The following is an 18,765-nucleotide window of genomic DNA, read 5'->3' on the forward strand; positions in this document are numbered from 1 at the left end:
ATTGGCTTAATTTTATAGGGACCTAACTAAAAAAAATTGGTATAGGGACCTAAATAAAAGAAAAAAAAGTGTAGGGATCCAATTAAAAATAAATTTGGTGCAAAGACTCAATTAAAAAGAAGAAAATATAGAGACCTAATTAAAAATTTTGCGAAACTATAGAGACGAATAGAGTAATTAAACCTTTTTTATATACACATAACATTTCAAACACTATTTTTGTTTTGATCCATACATAAAATCAAAGCTATTGATAAATAATTAATGTTGGAAGCGTGTTTGGAGATCAGGAACTTGAATGGGTGTATGTATAATGTATCTAACATCCGACATCTAAATCTAACAATCCGGCTAATTAATTAGTAGTTTAGTTAGTCAAAATCAAGGCTAGATTTCAAATTATTTAATTTAGAAATATATATTAATATACATAAATATATAAAATATAATAATTAATTTAGTAACTAATTTTTAATAATAAAACATTTTTTAACTAATTAGGACTTCACAAAATCCGGCCTGCTTAAAAAACTGGTTCGGACCCGATCACATTGGGTCAAAAATTGACCCGAATTTATTGAGATCGGGTCAGACCTGAAACCTAAAGAGCTTATCCAGTTTATTATTTCGATCAGACCAAGGTAAATGTTTGGGTCACCCGATCCGGTCCGAAGAGAGCAAATAAGGACTTCCCCACCAGCCGGATCCCAGAGCAAGCCACCTGCACTTGGTACTTCATCTTCATCATCATCACCATCACGTGTCTCAGGGCAACAGACGGTTTCTTAACTCTACACGCGCCACCGCAGCAGCAGCGAAGAACCTCCACACCACCGTATGCCGCTCGTTCTGTAACCACGCTCCTCAGGTAACAAAACCGTCTTTGGAAGAAGGCATTTCTGAAAAACTTGAATCTAATAATCTTTTTCCCTTGTGTTTAGGTTTCTCAAGAGCAGGTGTTGAATCAACAGTGTGGTTCTACTTGGGGAAGGCAGGAGGCTGGTAATAAAGCATACTTGCTCTTCCAACAGCAGAACAGAGCGCGTGAAGTATGTTACGAGAGTGTAAAATGTGGTAACGGTCTCCAATCTGCATGCCCTTGAGCAAGATTTTTGCTTTGATTTTTTGGTAAGAATGATAGTTGATATCACTGAATCATTTTCATTAAGTTGAGGGATTTTTATTTTTAATTTTTTTACAGTGTTGTTTAATGTTTTATCCATGTGCTGACTGCTGCGTTCATCATCTATTCATCTTTCAATTTCTGGTTCAATTTATTGTTAAGACCCGGTTTAAAATTGGCCCGAACTGATTGGATATTATCGGGTGAGGGGTCGGGTATGGGTCTAGGAAATGGACCCATCATAATTTAGGGTCGGGTTCGGATTTCTCGAGAGAATCTAATTCCTTTGCTTTCCAAACACCGCGTTAATTAATCTTAATCTTCATGGGCCAATTGGCGGCTATTAATCAAAACTATTTCTTCCTGAAATTTTGGATTATATAAAACTTGAACCCAATCGCTCCATAAACATACAACAGTAAGTTCTGATTCTTCTCCCTAACTAACTAATTAATCTGAAAGTCTTTCCTTCAAGGTGAGATATGCTATCCTGAGCACCTGAAAAAATTGATTTTTTTTTGTTATATATTTTATTTTCCAATTCCTTCTGCTTTATCTCAATGGGTTTGAATGATAAATGACATTGTGGGTGTAATTGTTTCAGATGGATGCACCAAATGGATCCCAAGATACTGAGCAAACCCTTGATTCACAAGTCAAAGCGTTCTTTGATTCTGCTCCACCTCTCCAGAATAGGAATGACATCATTCAGAAATTGAATCACTTCATTCAGCTGAATTCTTTATCTTCAGGCAAGTGATTGTGACAGTGACACTCTTTTGTATCCTATTGTATTGTGTTCTAGACCATTAAAAATTATGCTTTCTTTTATTGGCATTTCTCCTTTTGTGTTTTTTTTATGCTTGCCCTGCATAATGTGTGGTGGATTTTTGTTGTTGTTGTTGTTGCCTTCACAGAAAATGGGATAGGTAAGAGAATTGTTTGTGTGACTTCTGGTGGCACCACTGCTCCATTGGAGCAGCGGTGCGTTCGCTATGTTGACAACTTTAGTTCAGGTCATAGGGGAGCCACATCCACTGAGTATTTGTTCTTGCACTTGCTCTTGTTCTTGTTCTTGTCAATGAAACTTTTTCTTCGATATTTGTTTGGTGATCTCTTGGAGGGGAATGAATACTATGTTGCTGGTTATGTTGAGTGTAGGTATTTTCTGAAGGCGGGATATGCTGTGATCTTCTTGTACCGGAGGTGAATTTTTCTGTGTATCCTTCTTTTATGTTTGTCTTTTGTGTGTTGTTGCTTACTTACCTGTAACTCTTCAGAGGAAGTTTTCAGCCATTCTGTAGATCCCTTCCTGATGATCCCTTACTTGAATGCTTTGAGGCCACCGAAGGATTAAACATTCAAGGTCTTTGGTTTCTGCTTCATCCTCTTCTTGTACAATTAAAAAAGGGAAGGAAAAGAATATAAATAAAATGATACCAATAACTCTACTAGCAATGCTTCACATTAGAATTTGCACCAAAAATTGTGATAAACTGAAATGAAAGACTTGATCAGTAGGTCGTTAGTTGTATGAAACAATGATGTTAAGTGGCTTGTAAGATGTTTTTTTTCCCTCTTCCTCTAGAAGATTCTTAATTTTTATCTTGATTCACTAAAGGCTGACAAAATTCCATCATATATATAATTTCATCATATAATTCAATTTTCTTTGCTTTTTAATCTTGTCCTTAGATGAAGACCACTCAAAATGATACTTAATTGGATATTTTGTAATGATGTTATTTTGCATGCCCACTTCATTTCTTCTTATTTTGCTGTTCTATTCAAACATATGGGTTTTCTGCATTTTGCTGAATGCTGTTATATACTTCAGTCTGTGAGGCTTATTCTAAAGCAGTGAAGACCGCTATCGTGGATCATCATGCTGTATGATCTGTAGCTAAGATTTTGTCATTTCATCGTCTTTTTTTTTCATCTAATTCCATTTTGTCTTTGTTAATAAGTATAGCCTTACTATGATATCATACTATTGCAGGCAGTGGATAGTGGTCTCCTGTTAAAGCTTCCTTTCAGCACTATATTTGAGTATCTTCAGGTTAGCTTCACCCCATCACTGTAATTTCTTTGTATTAATTTCATGTAAAAATGCAGCAAAATCTGTTACATGGTGTATATAGTTTCTTCCTGTCTTGGTGTTTGCCAGCAATAATTTGTTTATTTTTTATTTTTCATTTTTCATTTCCATGGGTTCATCAGATTGCTAGAGCCACTTGTTATTTTGTAGCTTAACTTTAAGTGCTTAATAATTATATATCTTGGCACAAATTGATCATTGATCAATATGTTTTTTATTTTGTAGATGCTGCAAATAATTTCAAAGCCAATGAAGGATATTGGCCCACGTGCAATGTTCTATCTTGCTGCTGCGGTATCTGACTTTTATGTTCCTTGGAAGGACATGGTATAAAATTGATATGTTGGTTCTTCTTTCCATGAAAGTTTCATGCCTTATTAACTTCAATTTTGGCTTGAATCATTTTGTAATATGCTAAGATACAAGAATATTAACCATGTCAATTTCAACATCTGCGCTAGAGTTAGTTATTATTTAGAGAATTAGCATACAGATAACACTGCATAACTTAATTTGTCCTGCTTAGATGGTGAAAACTGAAAAGTATAAGCAGAAAAACATTTATTGAATCATCGGAACTATTTAAGGGTTATTTTGAGATTGATGATCATTGTGAAAATTGCTCTGCAAAGCTAGGATCTTGAAATTAAAACACCTCAAATTCATAAAATATATTTGACTTGGTAATATCTACTTGCTATATATTTATCCTATGCAGGTAGAACATAAAATTCAATCTGGATCTCACATCTTGGATGTGAAACTTGTTCCTGTGCCAAAGATGCTATCAGTGCTTAGGAAAGATTGGGCACCCCTTGCTTTTTGCATATCTTTCAAGGTATTGATGGGTTGGATATTTAGTCTTTATAATTTTTTGGAGTAATATTGTAATAGACTTACCTTTCCTCCCTGGGTAACAGTTAGAGACAGATTCAAACATTCTTCTAAATAAGGCGCGGGGTGCTCTCGAGAAGTACAATATGCATGCTGTTGTTGCGAACGAGCTCTCCACGCGCAAGGAGCAAGTGGTGGTTGTCACCATTGACGACAAGATTACGGTTCAACGAGATAAGAGTAAGGCTGATGATGATGTAGAGAATCCCCTCATTAAGCTTCTTTCTCAGAGACATTCAGCTTACATTGAGGATTCGAAGAGAATGAGGTGAATCACTTTTTGAGTCTGATCTTTTCGACTTCTTCTCCATGTTGCAATTGAGCAATTCCATGGCAAGACAACTCTCGTTGTATGTAATAAAACCATGAATAAATGAAAAGAAGGATTACACAATATAGATATATTGAGATTGTGGTTTTAGTAAATAAAGGAAGAGAAAATAGAAATAAAGGGTGTTAAAAAGGAGATAGTTTCAATAGGAGAAATAAGAAGTTTAAATTTTAATGTACTGTATCAAGGTTACAAATTTTCTACTTTTTTTTGAATATTTAACCATTAACATGTTTTGGATATGCAATTATGCATACTGGGACCAGATAACGCATTAACCATATTGGATTTAGCTTGTTTAAAGTATACACCTATATTCCGTATAATAATATCATTAAAAATGAATTAGATTTGGGGAGGAAACATTATGGTATTGAATAAAATATTAGCTATTGATAAGTGGGAATTATGTCCCATTTTCATTCACCACTATCTGATTTAAGACCTTCTGCTGCCAAGAGCTGGCTGATAAGTTTATCTTGATCTTGCTCAGCCTTTCTTCTCATCAAATCTCTTTTCTTGAGAACAAGTGTGTACCTTTTAAGGGTATTGGAGAAATTCTTAGCAGCAGCTGCCTTCTCTCTAGCCAGAATCTTCCTTGCCTCATCAGGATCCATCTAAGATTTTACAAACTATTTCAGTCACATAAAAGTAAAAAAAAAAAGAAAGAAAAGAAACATAAGCATGTTATACTGTTGCCATTTCAAAACACAACTTCTACTTTAGGGTGAAAAACTACTTCCTTCTATTCAAAATAACTGTTGTTTTGACTTAATTTATGCCCTGTATTCTTTAAAATTCACTCAAACCTGGAAGTGATTAAGTAACTCAATCTGGCACGCTTATACAAAGGGAAGAAATTGATAGCATGTCCTACTTTTGCTATAGGATTGTAAGATCGAGGAATAAGGCAATTCAATATATCAATATGCGAACACTTTGTCGAACTGTATCAATTGTAGACATAGTTTTACCCACCAACCTTTGAAGTATAGAAATTAAAAGACAATGCACACAACATGTTCCAAAAATGTTAAAAGTTAGAAAAACAAAAGTTAAATATATTGAAGTTCCTCTATGAAAGATAAAACTTAACAAGTAACTAGAATCAACTGCGAAGATAGTCAGATAGTCAGATGCATAAAAGATATTACCTTCATAGGGTCGACTCGGTTATCCATATCATACTGTCTTCGCTTCTCATCGTCTATAAGTTGATTAAATATATATTACAAGTTGATTAAATAATGCAATAATTATATACAAATGTGTGTACATAACATTTGTTTAAATATTAATCACGGTTGAATTCATAATTTTTATCATATTAGAGTCCTATTATTTTAATTCAAGATGATTAGGCTCTCAATTTATCATTTTAACCACTACTTCACTTTAGAATTTTTTTTTTTTTAAATTCTATATTGCTTGCTGTCTTCTCATCATCATCCACGCTCTCGTTCACCATCCTCTGTAAAAAGATGTGACTGTTTGATTCTTTTTAGAACAAATTAATTATCTTATGTATTTAATTGCATACTTTTGTTTTAAAGATTTTACCGTGAACAATTTTACAAAATCAAAGATACAACTAAGCTTTTTTTTTTCTTTACCTAAAGATCAATGACATTACCACATGATTCTGAAATTCTAACTTTGGCTCATATTTTATAATCGATAATGTTAGAAAAACAATAAAAAATAAGTTCAAACAATTTAAATTTATTTTATTTAGTATTCATTAATTCTAATAATAATTAATAAATATTAAATAAAGTAAATTTTAGATGTTTTGACTAATTTATTTTGTTTTGAAGTCTTTGCAAATATTGCCCCAAAGCCAGCAATCCTTGAGCAGCTTGATGTGTTGTTAGGATCCTTCACATGTGTTGTTAGAATCCTAAGATGATTTGTCTGAATTCATTATCGATCGGATAAATCTTTTAGCGATGGAAGAACCAATCTGTCTGACAGAAGTAATTCTTAAGGAAAAAATTTATATAACTAAACTTTTCGGTTGTGAAGGAGAATTTTCTGCAATAGAGGTGACAATGATTTTGTTCTCATTGTCACCGGTGAATTTTCTGTAGAAAGTGAGTTCTCAACAATATTCTCCATGTGTTTAAACCAAGGCCAGTAGCTTGTAGTGATGTATCTGCTGCTAATCTGTGCCTCTCGAGTTTGTACTTCTTATTCAGAAAAGGACATTAAAATTTGATAGAATGGTGATATTAATTATTTAACATTGAATTTATAGTAAGACTACATTAAAACTAAATGAGACTTTTTTGAATTCAATTAGAGCATTTTAAACTTTAAAGACCAAAACAGAATTAAGTCCAAACGTAGAGAATCAATTTAATACTTTACCCTATTCATATCACATATTTGTTTACAAGATTTTACAACTATATATGTGTCCCTAAATTACTTTACAAGTGTCAATTTGTATTATGAGTTTGATAGCTAAATTCCAACTTTATAACAAACATGGGTCTTACATATTTTCAGTTTATAGATTTGATTTCATATATATAGTCTTCAAAATTTCTGTCACCATCCCAAGATATTATTAAATGTAGACCTCTTTTATTTAGTATTTATTTTATTTGATCCAGATGACCATAATTAGAAGGAATAAAAAATGTTTATGATAAAATATAACATGATTGCTATTTCACAAATTAAACCATTTTTTCTTAGGATACACAAAATGGTCTCTTATATATCGTTACCTGTTACTACTTGATTATGCTATTCTATTTTTTAAAAAGTTGAATTATCTTTTCGACATTTGTTTTGCACCAACAAATTAAGTTTATGTAATTACGCCAACATCTCGAATTTTTTCGAATTTTAGCAATTTCATCATTTTGAGTTTCAACAGTTTTGTCTGCTCTCAATAGTACTCTGATACGTTTTAAATTCCTGCAATTTTGTCTGTACTTTTTTTTCGTAATTTTATTTACACTCCAATTTATAATTTTTTTATTTCGTCATGTTTTTAATAAATTGCAAACTCAAATAACTTGAGTTAAGGAAATATCTATAAAAATTGTAGATAGTTTTGGAAAAAGGAAAAAAGTAAAATTAAGAGAAAGTAACGTTATCAATTTAGGAGTGACATTATCATTTCCTATTAATTTTATATATTTAGATTGATATTAGATTAATTACATAATTATGATTAAATTATATCGTTGGCCTATAAATAAATACTTTTTATTGTATATTGACATAATAAGATCTGAATATCAAATTTATTTTTAAATTAATGAATTCTAAAATCGCAATTGATATACATTAGTTATTATTATTGACATAAAAATCATATATCAAATATTATTTAAACCATGTATAACCAAGTGTTTTATAAAAGGCTTATTCAACGGAGATATAAATTATAAAGTAGAGTTTTTTTTTATCAAGTTAATAATTATAATAACAAAATAGTTATTGGACAATTGAAGAATATATAATTAAATAGACCTGTAAAGTTGCAAACCAAGATATTATCATCCTTGATCTATAGGTATGTAGTTACTTGTCCAACATATGATCCATAAACTGTGTTTATGTTGAAATGAATTAAACAAACACAAGTAGCTCATGGACCTTTGGGATTATATTTTGATAATCCTCAAAATTCAAAACAATTTTAAATTCAAACCAAATTAGTTAACAAAAATAAAATGAGTTTGAAGCCACCAGCAACACAATAATTGAAAAACAAAATATTTTGATTAACTAGTTTAGTAGAGGCTGCGCGAACGCAAGCCTCCGCTGTCACAAATTATGACGTAGACTCCACCACTTAGGTAGATCTTAGGATAGCACCCCTCCCAAGTGCAATGGAGGTCGCTATCCTAGGCCATGGGCCTTTTTGATCACTCATCAACCCCGTCCAGGTAAGTATGTTGTAATTGCTGTTATGCCTTTCATTTTATATTGCATTGCAACATTCTCAGAGACATATTTCTCCGATGTGGTACATCAGTATAGTGCGTCTTCTTTCCATCCATAAACAAAAGAACATGAGAAATTTCAAACAAAAAAGGATCAACTACACATGTAAGAAAAAGAAAAAGCAAGTAACAAAAGAAGAAAAAACCAACAAAAAAAGAATTAGAGAAAACCTCTGAAGAACAAAGTAAATTACGGGTATGAGAATGAAAGTGATAATGAGCCAGAAGATATAAAAAGAAACAATCAAGATTTGAAAAATTAGATCTCAACTGATAATGTATTGCAGATGAGGAAACAACTTTGAAACAACTTAAGAGGACAGCCATAAATGAAAGAAAAGCTCCAAAGAAAGTTAGCATAAAAACAAGGCCTACCTAGAGAAAGGAAGAGAACTAATTCTAGTATGTTAATGATACTAAACCCGTAGTAATGATCTCTCTCTTTATTATTATTATTATTATTTTGGTATTTTGGGAAGCAGTAGAGAGTGGGTTATATAAATAAGTGTGTGTGACTATTCATGGCTAAGAAAATGAATCATAGCTTCTAGTGCAGCAAATCCAAGTGATATTGATAGAAGACCATGGTGTATTTTTTGGATGTTATTTGATATGATTTTGATGTTGTGTGTTTTGATATATAGATATCTTCTTGACTAAGCCGTTTAAATGGTATCATTTTGAAGAACTTTTATCTAGGTATTAGTTTTAGTAGGGAGAGTATTTTGTTTTGCTTGTGATTCTAGTTGGAGAATTGGTATTTGTGATATTTTGTAAGAATTTATTGCTTGTTTTCTTCCCAATAGAGTCCAGAGTTTTGAACCAATTGAAAAAACAAATGCCATTTAACAACTGATTCAGAGTTTTCCTAGCAATCAAATTCCTAGAATTAGCATAATTTACCATAATTGAAAGAATGTGGAACCATAAACTCTATAGGCAAATTTCAAACATTTTTTTATGATTAAAATATCAATATTTGTATTGTTATGTAGACAAAAATAGTTCATGTACTCTTTAGAAAATGTAATGCGAAAGAAATTCAATTTTATCATAGTTTTTTCATCCCTCTAGTCTCAGGTATTAATAAATTAGAGGTCCAGTAATTTTAGAGTACAAATTTTATTTTCATTTATGGTGGATGACTCAAAGTTGGGATAGTGTTAATTAGGTTGGTCCGTCTAAATTAAAAATTTAGTTTGAAAATTGGTTAAATCAGGAGATGACATGTATGAAGAAAAAAAAAATGAATTATTATAGTTTTTGCTATTTTAATTTGTGGTCTATTTGGAATTGTAGGAATCAGAGGGTGTTTAAGAATAATATTATCACATGAGAGGGTACTTGGAAACAAATACAAATTATTGTAAATAAACCTATGGTATGTTGAGAATAAGAAAAGGAGAATTGATAGTGCACAAATAGAACCTAAAGGATGTGAAAAAGAATGGATTTGGTGGTATTATATAATTATAGTCGAGATCTGAATATTTTTTTGCACACAAATACTTAACAACAAAAAACGGAGAATTGGTATGCTTCATGAGGGATGTCATACAAGAAAAGATGAAAGGGGATGCTGTTTTGAAAGGAATAATTATGACAATCCAATTTCTTTTGGAAGAAATGAATTTGAAAGAAGAGGAAATAAAAATAGTATCAGAAAATAGATGTGTGGTTGAGTGGATTAAAGGTAAGAATGAGACTGATTGGGAGCAAGATTCTTGAAAAATAAAATGATATCTAATAGAGAGATGTTCAAGAACTTGACCTTGGAATATAGAAGAATTCAAAATGAAAAGACAATGGGAGCTTACGGCCGATAGCAATCTGGCTAAATGGGTGCAATCGATCTTGTAACAACAACAATTATAGAGTTCGACGATAATTTTGAGCATGAGAAGAAACTTATTATCAGCATTGAATTATGAGGTCTAAAGTTTTTATTTGTTATTGTTATTATTGTACAATTTCTAAGAAACTTTTGTGATGTTTTAGTTGTACGGTTGGATCTTAGTTCATCTTTGATGGTAATGTCAAAGGAGACAGATTGAAAGTCCATGTAAATTTTTACTCTCCCTTTCAAGTCGAGTGGCAAACTAAATAAAAAAAAAAGAATACATAACCCCTGGAATCTCGAGTATAAAAAAATATTAATAAGTTAATTATCATTAAATTTATACTTGCCAATTGCCATTACTAATGGTGACAATCTCTTGAGATAAAATAAAACCCATTAAATTGTTTCATTGTATGTGAAATGTTGAAATACTTTAGGAGTTCAATGAAAAAATAAAGAATCCCGCTCGGGAGCCAATGAAGTATCTATACAATGGTTACAATGGGCTTTAGAATTAGCCCAATAAAATAAAAATACCCCCTTCACCCACCAAACCCTAACTTTGACTATTCAAGTTTTAACCATCCTCCCCCCACCTACCCAAATTCGAAAATACAGCAGCCACACCCCAACATCCCCTACCGTCAGCGCTGCAATAGAACCTCCAGCGGTAGTCCACTGCAAACTGGACATCCGGTGCCACCCACACTCTCCTCCCGCAAGAATCAAGGTCGGCCATTCACGGAGGTCGCGCGCTGCTCCCCTCTTCCTGTGCGCCTTCCTCACACCACCGTTGAATGTTGACGTCGCCGAGGAGCTACCGGTAGCCGTTGCCGCGCCGCCAACCGTACGCATCCGAGGTCGCACACCATCGCATCTGACCCAGTGCTGACCGCCAGAGCTTCTTCGCCCCGCCGCTGTTTTGGCATGAATGCCCCCAACGCCGTAGTTTCCCCCTCTTGCGCGCTGCTACCAAAGGTTAGTTGCTTGTTGGTTGTTTATTTCATGAATAGCTGTTGATGCAAAAGATTTAGTTGATGTTTGATTTATTGCACTGATTTGGAAGAAAACTTACTGTGGTTGGTGCTGATTTCCTGGTTTTTAACCACTGTCGTTTATATACTTTTTTAATTTGGGTTATGTTTGTCCAGTCAGAGGAGCTCCTGGTTGCTGTCGCCGCGCCGCCAAACTTCCGCACCCGGCGTCGCACTCTCTCGCACCAGACCCGATGCTGACCGCCTCCCTCATCGCTACTTCAATAGGTTAATTGATGGCTATGGGTTTACTTGATAAATGGATGTTTATTCAACGGCTTTGGTTAAGTTATTGGATTTTTCTTCTTCTGTACACCATTTTTATTATTTGAATAATTTGTTTGATGTTTATTATCAACTATAGCGGTTGTTCAATTTACTATGTATGCGGATGTTCATTTTATTCTGTGTTGGAATTGAGTTTCACTCTATTTTATTGGTTCAAGTGAAAGCAATCATTTAGTTATACTTTGATGAATTTAAGATTTTTTTCTCATCCCTATTTACTTTTCACTAGGTTGAAAAGTAAAAAGTTTTTGGTGTTGAAACCTGAAAATTTTGATACTTGAATTGGCCATTTTTATGGGTTTAATGCTGCCAAATAAGAAACCAAACATGTCTATTATTTTGTAGTTTCTAGGCTTAATTCTTGCTATGTCATGATTTATGAATAAAAGTGCTGATGCATTTTTTTCCATCTATTATTTTTTAAAGAAATTCAAAATTTGTTTATTCATTTATTCATTTTGTTCGTTTTTGTTATAAGCAGGCTAAGCAGAAGCAAAAAGGTGCAGACCGAATGATGCTACCTAGTGTGGAAGGTCAAGCAGGAGGAAAGTGGATTGTAATTAACTCTGGTACTTATTTATTATAATTATATGTGTTTCTTTTCCATCATTCTTTGTCTCTTTTCAAATTTTCTTGTCAAATTTAGAGAATCAACAAATCGAGGTGAAATCTAAGTATACAGGTAGTGATATTCAGAATGACATGCAACACTCAAAGTACATTACCATATTGGTTAAGAAAAAGAAACGTGCTTTTATCTTGCATAGTGTTTTATATTTTTTTTTATATTTGCCTTTTTAACGTTTGTTTTAAAGTAAATGTCAATTTATTTGTTGGGTTTTCTTATTCTAAACATTTTTTTCTACACACTAGTAATTGATATGCCTAAAAAAATTGAGCTATGCTTCTATTTTCCAGTGCATATTGGCTATCGCACAGGTTATAAAAGGGAAGAGCAAAGAAGAGAAAGAAGGATCACAGGTATAATCTCTAGCAGCCAAAATGTTGGAGAAAGATTATAAGTAGAAAGCTCTTGACAAGCTTCTTTAACTTACGACTGCCTTGACGACCTAAACACTATCATCATGATGCAGCATTATTAAGGGTATCTTTTTTCCTTGATAGGAATTCGGTTTGATTGACAAGGAGCTGGCTCCCTTCAAAAGTTCATAGAATCCATTGTTTCTAAACGCTACAACATTTTAGATTTCATTTCATTTATCTCATTTCAGTTCTTAAAAATTAGCATTGTCATGGAATTCATCTTATTAGAACCAAGTGTTTCTCCTCATATGTGTGTGTGCATGCGTGTTTGTTCTATTCATAAGACAGTGTGATGTTTTTCTAGTCTCAAACATATAGATGTTCCGTTCATTTTTTGAACTTGTATGACTCTAGTGTTGCAAAATCGGGTAAATTTGAGTTAGATCCAGTCTAATCAAATAAACATCTACTTAAACATAAAAATTATTATCCGCACACCTAGTGAGTTGAACATCCGGCGTGTTTTAATTGTACTTATTTAAATTCAATCCAATCAAATAAACATCCACTTAAGAATAAAAATAACCATCCACATACCTAGTGAATTGAACATCTGACATATTTTAATTGTATCTACTTAAATTCAATCCAATCAACTAAACATCCACTTAAAAATGAAAATAATCATCCGCATACCTAGTAAAATGAACATCTGATATATTTTAATTTAAAAATATGATTTGGAATTGACCATTTCACTAGTGATCAATGATCATGTACTCCAGTTAGCCAGCAATAGCAAGGTAACTATTTTGTGATAAAACTAACTTATTCTTTTTGTTTAATGCATTTTATTATTTCTTTGGGTTCTAAAGGATAAAAATTAATTACTTAACCCTTCATTTTCTCATTATTGTTACCTTTCAAGCATTGATGACATAAATATATTATACTTTAAAAGGGATTACAACCATCTGAATGATGCAAATGCATGAACCATATATATAGATGCAGGTTAATTTAGAAAAATATTAAAATCAAAGGTGAGTTCACTCTTATTTAATCTTTGTCACAATTTAATTTACACCACTATCTATAAAATTTATATATATTGAGAATGATAACATTTTCTAGTAACTCTTTCTAACGACTAAAAGATTAATTTGATTTTAATACATTGTCAGTGTAAATTAGTTTTATGCGTGTATCTAATTATTGTTACTACTATTTTAGTTTGATTGCATGAATAATTATCTAAAAAAATAGATGTGATTGATCAATAAGGTAAAACGTTTTACACAATCAGTGCATCAAAATTAATTTCCTTAACGATATAAGAAATTTTGCTTTATATATTCACATAAGGTACATAATAATTAATTAATACGAAAAATCATACATCCACTTGAAAATGAAAATAACCATTTGCATACCTATTAAACTAAACATCCAGTATAATTTAATTGTATCTACTTGAATCTAATACTAACAACCAAACATCCACTTAACAATGAAAATAACCATCCGTATACCTAGTAAAATGAACATCCAACATAATTTAATTGTATTTACTTGAATCCAATCCAACCAACTAAAAACTTAATAATTATATTCCAAATCTCTGACATTCTTGAAATTTGTCACATGGCACAGTCTCACATTTTGGATATGCTTTCAATGCTGCGTCCTCACTATATGCTCCTGGAAGACCCTGTATCAAGTAATTAACAGGTTAACAAATTTAATGTTGTCGTGAACATTTTACTTAAAAATAAGCTATACAGAATTATACTTGATAGGCCACTCACACCTTTGATCCATCTCTTGGAGAAGAAGAAACATAAATTGCTGTCAATGGCCCTGCAATAAAGAAAGTCATATAACTATGCTGAAAGTAAGAGTAAGACAGGAAAGAAGATTTTACTGATAGGATAAAAACATTAGTTGCATCCATTATACTATGAAGTTGTGTTTACATGTGCATGCATATGCATGTAACCATGAGTGCATGCTTTAAAGTGTTTCTTAACGGATGTACAGTGTTATAGTTAAAAGCATCAAATTTAAGCTTAATTATTCTACTGTAGAAAGCAAGATCAAAGTTATACTTAACTATTTATTATATATCATATGAAAAATATTTATTCTTCATACCATTATTGCTAAGTCAACATGTTAGATTGTCAGCATAAATCCTCTATTACTCACCAAAAAGACACTAGATGAAATGATCATGGTTAATCATTAAGAAACTTTGAAATTCTATGACACACTTAATTTTATCCCTTTTGCACATAATGTTCAATCACAAATGTCAGACTTGCACCAAAACACCATGTGTTTAAAGGAAAGAGAGCATCAAAAACAGAAATACAGTTGAGAGAGATGCCTTTGGGGCACAAAGTAAACTAAAAAGTTCATAATATGGCATGTCATTTCTTATCCAATTACCCCTCTACCTACCATACCTCTTAAGCTCTCTACAAATTTTAAGAAAGAATAATTCAATAGCATATGAATATCATTCAACTGCGAGTAGCATAGTAGGACAGAAACAAGAGACATTACAACAATCATGTGCAACTGTGCATCCAACATAAATTGGGGGTCTCAAGTATATTGAAATAAAATATTGGAGCCTAATTTGTGATCATAATAAACATAAAATAGAAAACTTTGCTCAATGCTGGTATCATGTGGTTAATAAGCAAGACAATTCTATGAGAAACAATTAAATCTTTCAAGCCATTACCCCAAATTAAGACATAGCAGCCAATAATCACAATTTGATTACTCAATGGTGGCAGAACAAAAGAATTCTATTAAAAAACAGAAAGACAAACTTGATAAAGAGGGAGACAAAAAGTTAAAAACTTGAAACTCACTAGGAAGGAGGTTTACATCCTTGTGAAAGGCCTTAGAGTCTTTGTAGTGAGAAGCATCAGCAGCAAGAGATGAGTCAACTAAGAAGACGCGGTGGACGTTGACGGGGGAAGAAGAGAAGCGTCGCGATCAGGCAGAGGGAACGGTGGCGTTGGATTTGTTGACGGCAGACCACAAGCGGTGCAAAGAAGACGCGGCGTTCAGAGATGAGTTTGGTGAGACACAGGGCCACGCGGCGTGCGGATGTCCGCGGCCAGGCTGTGGCGGTCTCCTGCGTCAATGGCAGTGGCTGTCGCGGTCTGCAATGAGGACGGGGGTGGCATGGTGACGATGCGAAGAAACGGAACGTGGTGTTGTTAGGAGTAGGGTAGGGCGGCACGGCGTAGGAGGTTTAGGAAAGAGGATTTAGGATTTGAGTTTCTTTTGGGTTTTTTTATTTTTAAAAAATTTAAATTTTGAAATTAATTAACTTAATTTGATATTAATTTCAATTTGATCCTTATTGTACACATTGTACACTAAAGTCATTGGCTATTCATACTTTCTCAAAAATAAATTCGAATCATTATGGGTAACAATAAATCTACATAAACCTATTAACTCCTACATGAAAAGAAAAGAAAAAAAAATTGTTATTTCATTGAATGCAAAAAATTGAAATCCAAAAAACTGAAAAATTTAATGTAAAACATAATTTTATCATTCACATTAAACTCAGTTTAGATAGGGACCGCGCGAACGCAGGTCCCCACTACCACAAATTATGACGTAGGCTCCACCACTTGGGTAGACCTTAGGCGAGCACCCTTCCAAAGTGCAATGAAAGTCACCAGCCTAGGTCATGGGTCTTCTTGTTCACCCATTGACCCCGTCCAGGTAAGTATCCTTAAATTGTTATAGTGTCTCACTTTTTATAGCGTCTTATAGACTTCTCACCCTCCTCTTCACTCGATGTGGGACTTTAATGCCAGACACATTGCCTCTTGCCTCATGCTCTCGACGTGGGACTTGAATATTTCATTCAATGAACCCAATAAATAGCTGGTTATTAGTCTCTAGTTGAAGTGATTCTCAGTAATGAAATGTGAAAAAGAAAACTTTCACATTCCAACTTCCAAGAATGACAACATATTCAAAAGTCGGAAGACAAGAAAAACAAAATTACAAAAACGAAGTATCTGAAAAATGAAGAGAACCATTTTTATCAAAACTTATCAAATGATACCATACTTATTATTTTAGATGTTCATCTTTAATTTGTACCAGGAGAAAAAAGAATTAGAATATTTGGAGTCTTGCACAAATACTTAAAAAGCATATCTCAGATTACAATTTTTTTTCCCATTAGGATACATTAATTTATTTATTTATCTATTCTTATCTTACGTCATATTTTCATAGTTCCACAAAGTTCATTAACGGACATTTTTATATACTTTAGTGACAATCCAATTCAAGTACATATTGTTCTTCCTGATTAACAAATACCTTCAAAGTTAGTTATATTAGGTTAATTTCAAAATGATGATTAAATTGTATCCTTAACCTATAAATTAACACTTTTCATTGTACACTCACATAATTAATTGGGTAAGTTACCAAAATAAATTGTTTGGAAACCAATATTATCGAAATAAAATTTTTATAAATTGAAGACGCAAATGCAACTTTCATAAATCTATAGAAACCGCGAGAGCTATATTAGGTAATATACGTAAACCACGAGAGGAGTATAGCGGTTTATATTATAACACACCAAAAGAAGAAACTGCAGCACCCCTTCAGCGGATTCTTCACGAATTCCTAAGCTGCATAAACCGCGGTAAGAACTCATTATCTTAAAAGTTTTTATAGACACAAACGTTTGATGTGACGACAATGAAACTCATTCAAATTAATTATTTGAGTTGCATCTAACATGCTAATTTCACAGTTTGCAACGGGATGGTTTACACAAAACATGCTCAATTGTATTAGACAACGTATCATGGTGAGGTTTTTATTAGTATTCCCAAAGCCTGGTGCAGAGAATTTACTCAAATCTGCCACCGCAAAGTTTGAAAAAATAAAAAGGGACTACAATAAATTGCCACAAAGTCTTCAGTTTGATTGAGAAATTTTTGATATTTTTTTAAGAGAAGTTATTATAATTTTTTGTGTGGAACATATAGGTTTGGAAAAGAAAGGTGAGGCTGACAATGTTGATGATGAAGAAATGGCAGCAGCTGAGACTAATAATAGTGATGAAGAATGGGATGCTTATGCAGAATTTGATCTGGTAATTGTTATTTATACTCTCTGTGATTTTTAAGTTTTTCTCAATAGATTATATTATCAATGGCTTTTGACTTTTAATTTGTGTTGTTGACTCTTGTTGTAGGTTGGAGATTGTGAAATACCTCAGCCGTCTCATTCTAGTATCTTTTTATATGTGAACTCTAATTTTTCATGTTTAATACTCAACTCTCATTATTGGTTATTACCTGACACCGGTTTAATATGAAAGATAAATCATAGTGCACTACCATTTTCTTCTAATGTCATGTTTAATATATATGTGTGGAGATGTTGTGGGCACTTTTGAGTTCCTTTATAATGATTAGATCTCAGCATGGAGAATCTTTCAAGAACATTTACAGGAGCTTTTTGTTAGCTTTTCCTCTAATGAAAATGACAATAACAAAGCACAGGAGATAGGAATTGATGAAGAGTATCAGATATACAAGGAAGACTGACAAAAACAACTCTGATGAATGATTGTTGCTGCTATATAAAATTGGCAGATGCACGTATCTCCTAGAATATTTTTTCATGTAAAGTAGTAGAGTGGTAGAAAGAGAATGATGACAATTGCATAAACCGCTATACCCCTACCGTGGTTTATGTAATTTAGGAATTCGTGCAGAAACTGTTGGAAGGGTGCTGCAGTTTCTTTTTTGGTATGTTATAACATAAACCGCTATACCCTCTCGCGATTTCTATAGATCTTTGAAAGTTGCATTTGCGTATGTAATGTTTAAAAGTTGTATTTCGGTAATATTGATTTTCAAACAATTTATTTTGGTAACTTGCCCTAAACATTTTGCATCAGAATAAATTAATCTATTTATTTTGTCTGTTCTTATCTTAGGACATATTTTTCATACAAACATGTTTATCTACTTTAGTGACAATCCAGTTTCTTGCTAATTTAGAAGTTAACCTTGCAAATCCTGGACTCACCTTTGCCTATATATGGAAAAAGGAAGTGCTTTACATCAATACATGTTTATAATTAAATTCCATCAAAGAAGTGACATTCACAACAATAGCACATTAGAATTGA

At 32.7% G+C, this 18,765-nt stretch overlaps 2 protein-coding genes across 5 annotated transcripts; one reads left to right on the forward strand and one right to left on the reverse strand.

The window, feature by feature from the left end:
* LOC107624942 (phosphopantothenate--cysteine ligase 2) lies at positions 657 to 4,693 on the forward strand. Of its 4 annotated transcripts, none has more exons than XM_021115482.1 (11): positions 657 to 868; positions 942 to 1,128; positions 1,728 to 1,875; positions 2,041 to 2,164; positions 2,285 to 2,329; positions 2,404 to 2,489; positions 2,961 to 3,013; positions 3,123 to 3,182; positions 3,447 to 3,548; positions 3,940 to 4,059; positions 4,142 to 4,693. In XM_021115482.1, exons 3-11 carry the CDS (start codon positions 1,728 to 1,730, stop codon positions 4,385 to 4,387), a joined length of 984 nt encoding a protein of 327 aa, XP_020971141.1. In that variant the 5' UTR covers positions 657 to 868; positions 942 to 1,128; the 3' UTR covers positions 4,388 to 4,693. The 4 variants fall into 4 exon arrangements, with proteins under 4 accessions (XP_020971141.1, XP_020971142.1, XP_016182922.1 ...); XM_021115483.1 differs by having other exon boundaries at positions 942 to 1,074; XM_016327436.2 differs by lacking the exons at positions 657 to 868; positions 942 to 1,128 and adding an exon at positions 1,402 to 1,541.
* On the reverse strand, positions 13,971 to 14,582 carry LOC110267455 (arogenate dehydratase/prephenate dehydratase 1, chloroplastic-like). The gene is made up of 2 exons (XM_021113051.1): positions 14,368 to 14,582; positions 13,971 to 14,268 (listed from the first exon to the last, which is right to left on the reverse strand). The coding sequence occupies exons 1-2, from the start codon at positions 14,509 to 14,511 to the stop codon at positions 14,164 to 14,166; spliced, it is 249 nt and encodes an 82-aa protein (XP_020968710.1). The 5' UTR covers positions 14,512 to 14,582; the 3' UTR covers positions 13,971 to 14,163.

Source organism: Arachis ipaensis, chromosome B02 (assembly GCF_000816755.2).
Source record: "Arachis ipaensis cultivar K30076 chromosome B02, Araip1.1, whole genome shotgun sequence".
Lineage (NCBI taxonomy): Eukaryota > Viridiplantae > Streptophyta > Magnoliopsida > Fabales > Fabaceae > Arachis > Arachis ipaensis.

Coding starts and splice junctions, on each gene's coding strand:
- LOC107624942 (XM_021115482.1), top strand. CDS start 1,728: ATGGATGCACCAAATGGATCCCAAGATACTGAGCAAACCCTTGATTCA. Junction 2,490..2,960: donor CGAAGGATTAAACATTCAAG/GTCTTTGGTTTC, acceptor TATATACTTCAG/TCTGTGAGGCTTATTCTAAA. Junction 3,014..3,122: donor CTATCGTGGATCATCATGCT/GTATGATCTGTA, acceptor ATACTATTGCAG/GCAGTGGATAGTGGTCTCCT.
- LOC110267455 (XM_021113051.1), bottom strand. CDS start 14,511: ATGGATGCAACTAATGTTTTTATCCTATCAGTAAAATCTTCTTTCCTG. Junction 14,269..14,367: donor CTCCAAGAGATGGATCAAAG/GTGTGAGTGGCC, acceptor TACTTGATACAG/GGTCTTCCAGGAGCATATAG.